The sequence below is a fragment of the Pundamilia nyererei genome, unplaced genomic scaffold (genome assembly GCF_000239375.1).
Source record: "Pundamilia nyererei isolate P.nyererei 1_Seehausen unplaced genomic scaffold, PunNye1.0 scaffold00065, whole genome shotgun sequence".
Lineage (NCBI taxonomy): Eukaryota > Metazoa > Chordata > Actinopteri > Cichliformes > Cichlidae > Pundamilia > Pundamilia nyererei.
Window position 1 is genome coordinate 754,570 of NW_005187466.1, and position 14,357 is coordinate 768,926.

The window sequence follows — 14,357 nt, forward strand, 5'->3', positions numbered from 1 at the left end:
CAGATAATTAGAGTATTTTAACTGTATTATAGGGGTGGAATTGTGAAGGTGAAATTTTATTGGAATTTGCGAGAAACGTCTGGGGGATAATGTGTAAGTAATTAGTATGTATTTGAATTTTAAGTTCTCCCTCTTTTTATTAACATCTTTTCATTGTCTTATTTCAGATTCCAGTTAAGCACAGTAAGATAAACAAGTCCTTAAAACAAGTCCTTAAAATATCCTTTGTTATAAAAGTCTGAACTTGCACAACACTACTAGTAAGTAAGTAAGTAAAGTTTATTTATTAAGCGCTTTTCACAGACAGGCAGTCACAAAGCACTGTACACAAAGATTAAAATAAACAGTACAATCAATAGACATTATACACAATGTAAGAGGTTAAATGTAAATAATGTAAAGAATATAAAATACGTAGATCAACAAAAGGCTTGTTTGAATACAAAAGTTTTTAACTGGTTTTTAAAAGCACTCATAATGGAATCAAATTGGTCAACGAGGTGCAACCTTAGGTCAATGCTGGCGTGGAGTCGGGGGTTTCAGACATTTGTCACTCAGTTGCACACAAGCCACCAGTTAAAAGAAATGGCAGGGACTATTAGCTGAGTTTAGAAGTCAGTGAGACTTCTGTATCACTGGACAGAGCTCACGACTGCTGTACATCAGCTGTTGATTCACATCATACTGATACTGATGGTGGTGCTGAAGCTCCAACTACTGAGTTCCTAATAACAAGTTTAAAATACTGTGCTTCAACATTTTCAGTCTCTTTAGTGGCACTGACTGCAGTCTTGGGCATTTTGCATGTGTTTCACCCAGAATTACCCAAAGATGGATGGTAGGGATAAAACATGGATGGTGGGGAATACCATCATTTTGGTTTGGATACAGCTGGTGGACTCTTTAGGCCTTTAGATAACTCTCAGGATTTCCTTATGAAAATGAAATTTCTTGCACAAGCTTCACTTGTTTTTAGAACAAACTGTGAAAAGGTTTTCAGAAAAGCTTCATGTAAAGGTGTCACAACTGAAAAAAGGACACAGGTTACTGCACCTGCATTATGATGCACTTGTGGCTCAGATAGGCCATTCAGAACAATACAGAAAGGTAGTAACTGAAAAGTGCACCCTGTCTTAAGGAGTACAATTTGTAGATGGCACTGCTGAAACATGCTAATACTTTTCTGAAGGTTTTGTTATAACAAGTCTTACTTCCAGTACCCCCAGAATTGGATGCTACCGAGTGTGGCGGTTGAACTGCAGGCTTGGTGTAACAAAGCTCCAAAACTTTACTAGGAAATATCCTTTATGCCCTGACAGCACAACATTGATTGCCATCCTTGTCAAACATTAATCTTTTTTTTTTTTTTATCAAGCTCTAAAGCCAGTTAATGAACTCATTATTTATTCTTTTCCCCCTAGTTATCATAGACAGGATAACTTAAAAAAACAAAAAAAACATGAAGTGGTGCATTATGCAGGTCAGTATTAGTGACACAGAAATTGTTCCTAGCTCCTGGATAATTACAGAGGAGCTTTCATGACCCCCATATCCTCCTCGAGAAACATCCAAAGTCCACGCTGCAATGAAGAGGACAATGATCCCAACGAGTCATGGCAAATGTATGAACCAGTCAGAATTCTCATAAGCCATGGTGATTATTATCAGCATAGGTGTTATGATATTTTAATATAACAGCTGGTTTGGGTGACTTATGGTCTTCAAAGGTACAGTGGGATGCAAAAGTTTGGGCAACCTTGTTAATAGTCATTATTTTCCTGTATAAATCGTTGGTTGTTACAATAAAAAATGTCAGTTAAATATATCATATAGGAGACACACACAGTGATATCTGAGAAGTGAAATGAAGTTTATTGGATTTACAGAAAGTGTGCAATAATTGTTTAAACAAAATCAGGCAGGTGCATAAATTTGGGCACTATTGTCATTTTGTTGATTCCAAAACCTTTAGAACTAATTATTGGAACTCAAATTGGCTTGGTAAGCTCAGTGACCCCTGACCTACATACACAGGTGAATCCAGTAATGAGAAACAGTATTTAAGGGGGTCAATTGTAAATTTCCCTCCTCTTTTAATTTTCTCTGAAGAGTAGCAACATGGGGGTCTCAAAACAACTCTCAAATGACCTGAAGACAAAGATTGTTCACCATCATGGTTTAGGGGAAGGATACAGAAAGCTGCTCCGAGATTTAAGCCGTCTGTTTCCACAGTTAGGAACATACTGAGAAACTGGAAGACCACAGGCTCAGTTCAAGTTAAGGCTCGAAGTGGCAGACCAAGAAAAATCTCGGAGAGACAGAAGCGACGAATGGTGAGAACAGTCAGAGTCAACCCACAGACCAGCACCAAAGACCTACAACATCATCTTGCAGCAGATGGAGTAACTGTGCATCGTTCAACCATTTGGCGCACTTTACACAAGGAGATGCTGCATGCGAGAGTGATGCAGAGGAAGCCTTTTCTCCGCCCACAGCACAAACAGAGCAGCTTGAAGTATGCTAAAGCACATTTGGATAAGCCAGCTTCATTCTGGAATCAGGTGCTGTGTACTGATGAAACTAAAATTGAGTTATTTGGTCATAACAAAGGGGCGTTATGCATGGAGGAAAAAAAAACACAGCATTCAAAGAAAAACACCTGCTACCTACAGTAAAAAATGGTGGTTCCATCATGCTGTGGGGCTGTGTGGCCAGTGCAGGGACTGGGAATTGGGAGTTGAGGGACACATGGATTCCACTCAGTATCAGCAGAATCTGGAGACCATAGTCCAGGAATCTGTGACAAAGCTGAAGCTGCGCCGGGGCTGGATCTTTCAACAAGACAACGATCCGAAACACTGCTCAAAATCCACTAAGGCATTCATGCAGAGGAACAAGTACAACGTTCTGGAATGGCCTTCTCAGTCCCCAGACCTGAATATTATTGAAAATCTGTGGTGTGAATTAAAGAGAGCTGATTGCAGATTGGTTGGGTGGTGCAGGACGCCAGATATCCACCTCCATCCTGGTGTAAACAAAAAACAGGGAATTTAAAGTAATATGTTAAAGAAAATAATGTTTTTTATAAAATAAACTTTTTTCTTAAGTGATGCAAAGATCTTCATTGTCATTTTTATATTAGATAAACCCTTATGCTTAAAAATGTTTAAAAACTGTTCAATTGTAACAGAATGGTTTACAGATAATGTTTATCCTTTTTTTACATGATGCATAATATTTTTCCCCACAGGTTTAAATAATTTGCAGTGGTTTGATACTGATTGAAATACCTGCAAAGTCCTGTTTTAATCCTGATTTCCTTGTTGGTTCAATATTAAATGTAAAAATGTGATGAAAAATGTCAGATTTCAGCATTGAATAAATTAAAATAATGTTGATAATCTGATATTGATTTAACATTACTTCAAGTGAATGTTCACTACCATGGAAGCCTCCTGATATAGGACCTCAGTCTTATTTTTTTTTTTCTGTTTTCATTATTTGTTTGTGCTTGTCTTTGAACTCACAACACACCCTTACTAGGCGATAACTGATACTGCTGAGCAGTGTGTTGTCTTCCATCAGATCCCTATGAGGAATCAAAAGAACTCTGAAGTGTTGATATTTAAAAAGAATCAATAACTTGATCAGGGGGTTTTGTTTTGTTTTTTTCCCTGCAGGTGCCATACAGCAAGGAGGAATATTTGAGCCCCATTGAGAAATTCATCCACTTCTCCATGCACGACCCCTCAATGCTGCAAGTGGCCATGAAGCTGATCGACTTCATGGGGCGGAGCTTGGACTTCGGGAGGCAGCAGTGTGACGGGATTCTAAAGAACGATCAGTTGATGGCAACTCTGCGGGATGCCGCTTTCGACGTGGTCCTACTTGACTCCTTGGTAATGTGTGGCGACCTGGTGGCTGATGTGCTCGGCGTGCCGCTCGTCATCTCGCTACGCTTGAGCTTAGGCAGTGTTTTTGAGCGTCACTGTGGCCACGCTGTGTTTCTGCCGTCTTATGTCCCGGTAGCTCCTGTGCTGTACAACGACCACATGACGTTCACGGAGAGACTAATCAACTTGGTGACATATGTGGCGTCATCAGTGCTAACCGAACTGGGCTGGAAGCTGACGATGGATAAATACTACAGTGAGATTAAAGGTCAGAGGTGAAATCATACTGATGTCATCGTCTGTCTGAATTCATGAGGCATAAGGAATAAAAGTAAACTAATCCAAGCTTTTATTTTGAAGTCATACTCCTTATTTGCTGTATAAACAGGAACTCCCACCAGTGTGTGTGAGACTCTGGGGAAGGCTGACGTGTGGCTCATCAGGACGTTCTGGGACATCGATACGCCACGGCCAACCCCACCCAACTTCAAACACGTGGGTGGTCTGAACTGCAGACCCGCCAATCAGCTGCCAGAGGTGTGGACTCTGATCATTGACAGTACTTGTATTCTGAAATGACACAGTTAAATGATGATGTAATGATGATGTCACACCTTACAGGACCTGGAGGCTTTTGTGCAGAGTTCAGGTGATGCTGGTGTAGTCGTTGTTTCTTTTGGCTCCATGGTACCCAATCTGACGATGGAGCGCACCAACGTCATCGCCACCGCCTTAGGACGAATCCCTCAGAAGGTCAGGGCACTCACAGGCAAACAGAATATGGGTTATCATATCACTGCATCCATTGCAGAATGAATGTATTTAAAGCATTTTAGCATTGAAAAAGTGCTAGTACGAATGGATGAATGAGGAAAGCTCAGTAAAGTGCTTTGAGTGCAAGAACTTTACCTGGATGTTTGTTGGTTCTTTGAACCAATGAGTATATCATTCCTTTCAGGTGATTTGGCGTCACCGTGGTGAAGCTCCACCTGCACTTGCGCCAAACATAAAGATTTCTGATTGGATCCCTCAGAACGATCTGCTCGGTGAGACTCATTTATGTTATTATAGGATTGTATAGAAGGGTTTTTTTTTTTCGTTTTTTTTTTTAATTGAAAAGGTGATTAGAAACTGAAATTATTGTGCTGTTTAAAATGAATAAAAAATGTTTTTAAAAAGAAATGAATTAAAATAATTCTAATCAAATTTTTTTAAGTTTCAGACTTGTGACCTTGCTTTTGTGTTGTGGGCGTGTATCCAGGGGGAGGGACAGGGCGTAGACTAATGATAGACAGCTCCTGTGTCACATTTGTTGCAAATTAAAGACGCCATAATACATTTTTAAACATATGTATATTAACATGGTACAAACATTCACCTGCTAATATATTCCATCATAGAATAATCAGAAATAGTGTTTACCTGTTGGCTGCCGTCAGCCTGGGAAGTGGTGGCCATCTTCAACCAAACTGCTAATTTATAAATTGTCAAACATCAGTCTGTGCCCCGCCTCTTCCTCTTGATACACGCCCACAACAAAATAATTCATTTGTTTTCTGAAACACATTTTTAAAAAAAAAAATTTAAATAGCAAAACTTGAATTTCAGTTTCAAAGCACTTCTTCAGTCAAAGCGAACCTTTTCACCTTGATTTAGCTCAGTGTGATTTCAAAAGAAAAGCCTAACACGGCCTATTTTTTCCAACATTTTCAAAAATCTTTGTTAGGTTCTTTCACAGTTACAGTTTTGTTTATTTCCCCCCCTCAGGTCACCCGAAGACACGAGCATTCGTGACTCATGGCGGCACTAACGGTCTGTACGAAGCTGTGTTTCACGGCGTGCCTCTGGTCGGCTTGCCGGTGTTTGGCGATCAGTCTTATAATCTTAACCGTATGAGCCACCTCGGCACTGCCATCGTCCTCGACTTCAACAAAGTGACAGCCAAGGAGCTGGCAGAAGCACTGCATGCCATCGTCAACCAGCCGAGGTAAGGGTGATTATACTGTGAAAAATGTATTTTATGTACATTTCTGTGCAAAGACAGATCTCCATGCACTTGGACCGTTACTAAATTTTGATTTCCTGTGTTTGACCCTGCTCCGTCACATTAAAAGTGCACTTTTGTTTAACAATGAAACAGCCATGTGACTTCCTGTACGTTTCCCATGATGCACAGCTACAAGACCAGCATGCAGCGTCTGTCGGCGGTGCACCGCGACCAGCCGGTGACGCCACTGAATACTGCCGTCTTCTGGTTGGAGTTTGTTATGAGACATGGTGGAGCTAGGCATTTGCGGTTGGCTTCACATAATCTGAACTGGTTCCAGTACCACAGCTTGGACACAGGCGCTGTCCTGCTCATCACTTTGATGACTGCCGCTGCTTTGTGTTGGGTGGTCATACGCTGCTTCCTGCAGCAGTGCAGACGACGAGGAGGAAGAGAGAAGGAGGACTGAAGAAAGATATTTTTGAAGGTAAATACATTGCAAAAGGTGATAGGTTGCTTGGGGCAGAAGAAATGGCAGTGGGGGTAAACCAGTCAGAAAGCAGAAGACCAAGAGGTCTCATTCCTCACTTTCCTCTGTCCTTCATGCTGGATTTACAACCAGAGCACGGAAGGTTACTGCAAGTTTCCTTACCTTTCCCAGGGTCTACTGTGCCTCTTACCCTATGAGAGCTGCAGGCTCCAGCCCCTCTTTAACCCCTTAAAAAGTGGGAGAAGATGGATGGATAGGAGTTTGCAAACTTTTAAGAAATGTTGCAAACATCCAAAAAGAAGAAAACATTTATTATACTTAAACCTGTTTAAACTTCTGCAAGGTGAAATAGTTGTCCTTCCTTTCCCTTGACGGCATGTGCTGAGAAAGTTTCAATAGTCCATCGATTTTCTGACTGCAGAAACTGACCCAAATTTTCCCTCCCTAGACACATTCAACAGTTTACCTCAGCAGGAGAAACACAGTTAAGAATGACTGCTAAACCACTAAAGTGATCCAGGTTGTGGAGTGTGCAGCTCACTGGGACGCTTACATAAAATGGGCGGTCGTTAATGAAATTTGTCTCACCCTGTGCTTTTCCTGCTAAAGGTCTTTAAGCCTCCAGGGACGTTTCACCTTTAAAACAGCACCTGTTATCTGCTAAGCCTGCTGTGAGGAGGGCTGCAGTGTAATGCAAGCAGATGGAGAATCATCAAAGCTGTTTTTCATGTTGTGTGTGGGGGTAGCAACTTTGATAGATGGTGCACTGACAACACAAACCTATGTTGTCTCCTTATTCTGCTTCTCTGAATGCCAAAATCCAATACTTTGTGGCATTTCCAAACTGTAGAATAGAATTGAACAACCCTTGTCACTGTACATGCACAAGAAAATTGTGGGTGCTCCACACCAACTTTACTGGAATAAAATATGAATAGTAGACAGCAACGAATAAATAAACAAGAGAAATATCATTATAATATTCAGCCTTTACCCTGGTGATGGTGAAAATGTTAACTGCAGATCCTGATCAAACTTACCTAGATGTGGCACCATGTGATTAAGTGCTAGCATAATTCAAATTCAATACAACAGACACATTTGTTCATCAATCTTTATTCACTTTGCACTACACTTTTCTCTCAGCAGGAATCAAACACGCCAATCTTCTTGACAATTAACGCATTCAATCATTTCAATCTTTATTTTAACCATTTTAAAACCTCTGCTTCAGCTCTGATGGATTAAATCCACTGCAGGTCACAAAGCCGAGCCTCTAGTGAAGCATAGCGAACATTTAAGTAGCATCAGTCTGTCATGGTGGGTCCTCAGCACAGCAGAAGCTTTACTTCTTACCTGTAGAAGAAACGGAAAGCAGGAATTAAACGCACTGCCAACAAAAAATATACACAGTATTTCTCTTAGCTCCCATTTAACTACCCCTCCTTGTCCCTTTCTTTTACCATGTAATTTTATCTTTTGTTAGTAAGTGGTGTTTCTATGCATGCAAATCTTTTGAGCCAGCAGTAACAGCTGGTTTACAGCTCAATATATATATTTCTTGAGACAGTGTGTCTACATCTTTAAGATTTTTAGGGGGGCATTTTTGCCTTTATAGGATAGTGAAATAGTAAAGAGAGACAGGAAAATGGGGCGAGAGGGGGCGGAAAAAAAAATGCAGCACAGGGCCGGAGGCCATCCTTGACTTCATCCTCACCCTCAGTTGGAGCTGTCCCTGAGCTGAGAAATGTCTACTCATTTCTAATCCTGTCTTTTCTGATCAATCCCAATGCAAAGCTCAGCATTTTCAGCTCTGCCTCCTGTCTTTTTATCAGTGGTACTGTCTCACAACCTTACATCACTGCTGCTCTCACTGTCATTTTTAAACGTTGCCATTCACTCCATCCTGCCTGCACTCTCCCCTTCACTTCTTTTGTACATTGGCCGTTGCTTTGAATGGCTGAACCCAGGTGTTTGAACCCGTTAGGTTCACTACCTCTACACTGTTACTCCTGCCTCCTCCTCATTTTCACACGTGTTCTGCCTTGCTTGGACTAACTTTCGTTCCTCTCTTCTCCAGTGCATACCTCCACCTTTATAGGCTCTCTTCCACCTGCTGCTTCCTCTGACTACAGATCATGACGTCATCCGCAAAAACAATATTCAACAGAGACTCCCGCCTGATCTCAGCCTGTCCATTATCACTGCAAACACAGAAGGGGCTCTGAACAGATCCCCGATGTGATCCCACACCCACCTTGAACTCATCTGTCACTCCTACAGCATACCTCACCACGGTCTCATTTTGAATCTGAAGTTACACAGAGACCATCAAAAGCTTTTTCTTTACCCAACAAGCATCAATAAGACAGATATTTAGGAGTAAACTGTTTGTAACTTGTCCTTTAAAATGCACACGCAGAAAGTTGATGACTGCCTTCAAGTGCTGATTAATGACAGAGTGAATTAAGGCAGATAAGGAAAACAAATCCTGAATATGTTAAACACGCTTTGTTGTCCAGATCAATACACAAACACCGAGCCTGGATGCAATGAAAACCAGTTAAAAACAAACCTGGTATCATCCACCCCAGCGCTGTTTTTCAAAACACCCTTCACAGCATGAAACCTGCAATAAATCCAGTCAGCACGACACAAGGCAGATCATCATGAAACAGGAAGGAGAAGAAGTTTAGTTTAAAAGATGCCGGGCTTTAATCGAGGGCCAGAAAGACGCCAGAAGGCTGAACACTACAAGTGTGCTGGCTCTAATACCGAATCCTCGGGAAAGCATCAAAACACTCTGCCCATTACTGAACACACTAACGAAGACATGCCAACAAGCCTCATATGCTCTGTGTGTGTGTGTGTGTGTGTGTGTGTCCTCTGTAGTGGTCCACACATGGAATCTATAATTCCTGATTCAGCCTCCCCACTTTTTCTTTTAACTTTCCTCATGAAAGACAAAACAGCCACGACTTTCTTCAGAGATGCGGAAGGACACACACGGAGATCAGCCAGAAATAAAATGAACAGAAACACAAACAAGATGAAGACAGAGAAGAAGAGAGCCATGTACCAAACAAAAACATCAATACGGTGACCACCAGAGACAACCACAGTAGAACAACAGAGAGGCGCTGGGACTGGACAGACCACAGGGGCTCGTGCTGTGTGATGTGGCCCGGCAGCAGGCTCTCTCCCTGGGCACGATGAGTGTCTGTAGTGGTCTCATGGGCTGGAGGGGGTGACCATCCTGAACTAATTGGATCATCCTTACATGCATCCTGATCCTCTGAGTCATCACAAATTCAGCTTTCAAAAAGCCATGTCCTATTAGCTGTGGTTTTGTGGTTTGTGTGTGTGTGTGTTTACCATGACATGAATCGTGTGCCTCAAAGCCTTCTGTTCTTTCTCAACATTAAATTTAAAAAAAAAAGGGGTGGTGGGGGGCAATGCTTCTTTCTGAGTTAAATGTGTTAGGAGCTTTTGCAGCTAACGTGTTTGGTGCAGTTCTGCTGTGCCTACAGGTTTTCTTTGTGCAGGACTGGAAGTTTAATTATTCAAACCGACAGCGAGGACTAAAAGAAGGCAGTGGACTCAAACTGGTATTTGTTTGATGCTTACTGGGATTTGAGAGAGACATGATTGTGAATGTCAGAGTTTCTTTCACTAATTTCAGATCAATTTTCAATCTTTTCCTCATAAATTTTTAATGTGAATGTTTATGTATTTGAAGTCCGTGTGAAATGACAGCAGTCCAGCACAGCGGGCCATAGATGAACGAGGAGAGGATCTTAAAGGGGTGAAATAATAAATCAACCATGTTTTTTTTCTTCTTCTGATAACTTTTTGGCTGAACCTCACTCATGATATCAAGGGTTGATTCCATGTGCTGTTGAAGATGCGTGAAACAGTTATTGTACCTTGTAACCTGTACTTTTCTTTTCTTTATTAAAAAAAACAAATAAAAAACAGTGTTACTTAAACACAGATCCTTTCTCTTTGTATGTGTGCTCTATTTTCTGTCCTGACCTGGAAGTTTGAGCCATTTAGGCACCTTGCCCGGGTCAGATCTGGCAGGTTTGGCGGCCTGGGTTTGTGTTAATGGATCTTCCTCGTTTTGTGTGGATCCGCTGGCTTCCACTGTAGGCTCTGGGGGAGGCAGCGGCTCCCTGAAGCCACCAGAGCTCGAGGAGGGAGTTGAGGACTGGAGCATGCAGCTGAAGTAGGAAGGGAAAGAACAAAAGAGAACAAAATGAATGACACGAGTATGAGAGGATGCTGCACTGAACAAAGTTGTCACATTTGTCTGAGTCATAATTAGTTGTAAAGTGAGTAAAGACAACATGCCATCTTATGCCAAAGGAAAATAGTCGCAAACTGAATGTTCGCCAAACTATGGAGACATCATCCACTGATCCTGAGGGCCTCTGTGATCCAGGCACTTTAGTTCATATCAATGAAAATTGATTTAAAAAAAACTGTTTCAGGACATCAAAGTTGGTTGATCAGTGTAATAAGTCTAAACTATCATAAAGAACATGTGAACACCAATGTTGTCCCTTAATTTCATAGATGAAAACTACAATCATGTAAAGGATACGACTAAATTTGAAAACTTGAAACAGACTGAATGTAGGAAAAGGGGAATCTTACAGATACAGTGATTTGTTTTGACCAACCATTTATCCCATATGGTGATTTTTCCGGTTACTGTCTACAGAAAATGCATTTTGTAATTTCCTCTGTCACCTGAACCTGTCACAGCTGGATCAGAGAGTATATCATGTATAACCAAAGTATGAACAGACCAATATATCAGCTGAATATCGATACTGGATTACATCTGGCTTGCTGTTTATGTCACCCTGTTTAAACAGAATAACATTTACTGAAGTGGACGATATTTAAGAACTTAATTCTTAAAGAGTAGAGTTTGAAAAAAAAATGCTCAAACAAGCACTTTCAAAATTAAAAAGTGACAGCATACCTTTCATATGATCTAACCACCTCTATCATATGCATGTTTGAAAGCTGAAACCCAAACCAAACTGTTCTAAAGCACAAAAAACAGATCAAACCTTCAGATCACCAATAATTACATTTCTTTGGAAACTGGCCTAGCTGTGTGTTGGGCCTATGCATAACTTCATAGACCATCACCTACAAGTTGTAGGTGTTTGCTGTCACCAGGGGGCAGCATCCAAAACATGTGGAACAACTAATCTGTTGCCTGTACTGCTGTTGGTCCTCCAATCAACCATGGAGAAGACATTAGTTACAACATATAATGAGATGAAGTGAGATTTGCAGCCACGGTCCGTTCTCACACTTCAGTGTTTGCGTTTCTCCCTCTACCTCATGAACTCTGATATGTTTTACTGGGCTATAAACCATCACTGCTGGTTTTCTGGAGGACTGCACACCACCATGTCCGAGTAGGATGCATACCAAGACCCTTGGATAACACCTACACCAATAAACCCAGTGCATCCTGCTTAAATAGGTGGAGTTTTGCTTTTGAAACTAGGATGTATTCCATCACAGTGAAGTTCAAGGTTGGTCAGAAAGAAAATACTCGTCAACAAAAGCAAAAATGTGGCTTTTCATCTTTAAAACCTATGAAAATCTAGCTCTGTGTTTTACTTCCAAAGTTATGAGGAATCACACATGCTGGAAAAATTTAAGTTTGACTAACCCTGAGCTTGAAGCTAAACGAGATAGTGATCTGAAACAGAGGCTTTGTTAATGGAGCTGAAGGACAACAGGTGGGGGTGAATTTTGGGACGCTGGCTCTATCTTTAGACAGACTGGAAAATGGTGTGCGTGTATGTGTTTGTGTGTCTGAGCGAGCGAGAGAGAATCTGTATGCGTGTGTAGGAAATGAGGGCGCATGGGGGCACCTGCTGTTTAGGCACAACCTCAAAGGGATTCCAATGATGACAGCTTTGTGACAGGAAAATAGGTTGGTTGCTGCGGGATACAAATGCATATATATACACACACACACACAACCAACTACACATTTAAAACACACACGGACACGTGCACATACCTTGCAATGGACTCGTTTGCTTGTACGGCTGAGACGGGGGATTCGAGCAGTTCTCTCTTCATGTAAAAATCTGTGGAGGAAACGTGCACACACACACACACACACACACACACACACACACACACACACACACAATGTAAGCTATTGTTTTGTTACATTACATTCCTCGATAATACACCAGTATCTAATCCAAGTCAGCATATGAAAGAAGGAAATCAAACAAAAACCTGTCTTGACATCAGAGCCGAAGTACACGAGCGCACCAGGAAACAGGTCGGCCTGCAGACACACAGAGGAGCAGAGCAGGAGTGAACGGAAGCTTCTAAAAATGTCTGGCACACATTACAATTTCTGCAAAACACGAAAGAATCCAAACAAAACCACCTCCCGCTACACGCAAACCGAGAGCTGCCGCCACATCCAAGTCAAAGTCAGGTTCATTTTTGGGGATGATTCATCGCTCGGGGGACCTGAACCAGCAACCGTTGGTTCTTTGAAGCCGACCACAAATTGAGCACCAATCAAATGGTTAGTGAAAACACTTTCACCCCTGAAGCACCACATTCCTCTCCAGTGATAGTCTTAATGGGTATAATGGGCCAGTTGCAGCCAGAAATGATCAACCGTACAATTATGAGGTGGAAATGCAGACAGACAGGCAGGCAGGGCACACGTCTGTCAGACTAAGAGAAAGGAAAGACAACATCTGCTGCACAGGAGCTTCAGCGAGTGGTCATCGTCGCCGCAATGTCTGCAGGTGTAAATAAGTCTGAGCTGAATTTAAGACTAGATTAGTCTAAAAAAAAAAAATGAGGATAGCAGCTGAAAGCAGGAAAAAACTTAAAGAGCTCAGTCAAAAATAATTCTAAATGTAATGCAATAATCAGGGTATTAAGTAAAAATCTAAAAAGATGAGGTGTAGGAGGTGAAAAAAAAAGACCTCAGCACACTAATGCTGCTGCGTCGTGAGGATTTCTAGGCACCAGCTTTTAAAACCAAGATTAATCTTTATCATTAAGCCATTCGTTGTTACACTCACATCTTCCTGAGGCCATCGAGCAGGCTGGCCAACAAGGCCTTCTTCAATATAATCATCATCAGGGTTTTTCCTCAGTGTGTCGTAAACCTCGAGGCCAAACGATCTAAACTGACCCACGCCTGGCTTGAGAATTTGTGCCTCTTTGTATTTGTATTGTTTTTTAGGCATGAGTTAAAGCTAGCTAATGTTACCTACTCTTACGAAACCTCAGTGTGTAGAAATAGTGGTGGTGGGTTCTGGAAATTATTTTAATTAAAACGTTTACGACCCATCCGAGCTGAATTTAAGACTATTCACGACTTCAAAAGGCCTTTTATTGGTAAGTGTGTATGTAAGACATTAAAACAAAATTAAAAACACTAAAGTCCTAAAGATGTTTCTGCTGCTTTCCCTCTTCCTTCATCTAGTTAACAGATCCTCTTACGACACACTGATGAGCAGCAGACGCTCCGCTCCAGGAATCCTGAAAGAACTGATCTGTTTATCACAGACACATACGTGCAGAGCTGTGAGAAAGTGACATGTGCCTCCTAAAGAGCTTTATTACCACGTAAACAAATGCCCTGAAAAAGAGAGGTTCAATAGCTTCCTTCAGTCTCACAGATGAAACTTCATAAATATTTTCTGACTCATAAGCAGGTGACAGAGAAAAAAGGATTGCTCTGCTCCATTTAAGTGCGTCGCACTGGATCAGCAACCAAAACCATTCCTAAAAATCTTTTTAGATTTATATGTGACAACCAAGAATACTAAAATACAACACTTAGAGCATCTTTTCACATAAATTACAACGTCTAAGCACCGCAGCGTTTTAAAATCCACTTTCTGAATCCCGACTTTCAACAGTTCTTACCAATACTACTAAAATCTCTAATAATCATCCTTTAAAT

At 41.3% G+C, this 14,357-nt stretch overlaps 2 protein-coding genes across 4 annotated transcripts in view; one reads left to right on the plus strand and one right to left on the minus strand.

The window, feature by feature from the left end:
• Positions 1-9,809, plus strand: part of LOC102200669 (UDP-glucuronosyltransferase 2A1-like) — a 13,374-nt gene extending 3,565 nt beyond the window's left edge. The window contains exons 2-8 of one of the 3 annotated variants that reach the window (XM_005735718.1): positions 3,681-4,161; positions 4,282-4,430; positions 4,515-4,646; positions 4,852-4,939; positions 5,661-5,880; positions 6,070-6,367; positions 8,451-9,809. In XM_005735718.1, coding sequence (XP_005735775.1) covers positions 3,681-4,161; positions 4,282-4,430; positions 4,515-4,646; positions 4,852-4,939; positions 5,661-5,880; positions 6,070-6,349 — 1,350 coding nt within the window. In that variant the 3' untranslated portion in view covers positions 6,350-6,367; positions 8,451-9,809. Of the gene's footprint in view, positions 1-3,680; positions 4,162-4,281; positions 4,431-4,514; positions 4,647-4,851; positions 4,940-5,660; positions 5,881-6,069; positions 6,368-6,979; positions 7,413-8,450 lie in introns of those variants that run through there. The other 2 variants (XM_005735719.1, XM_005735720.1) reach the window with 2 other exon arrangements.
• aspscr1 (ASPSCR1 tether for SLC2A4, UBX domain containing) overlaps positions 7,471-14,357 on the minus strand; it is a 22,218-nt gene continuing 15,331 nt past the window's right edge. The window contains exons 14-17 of the mRNA XM_005735716.1: positions 12,656-12,707; positions 12,429-12,498; positions 10,406-10,593; positions 7,471-7,726 (exon numbers count right to left, since the gene is read on the minus strand). Of these exons, the coding sequence (XP_005735773.1) occupies positions 7,716-7,726; positions 10,406-10,593; positions 12,429-12,498; positions 12,656-12,707 (321 nt within the window). The 3' untranslated portion in view covers positions 7,471-7,715. The remainder of the gene's footprint in view (positions 7,727-10,405; positions 10,594-12,428; positions 12,499-12,655; positions 12,708-14,357) is intronic.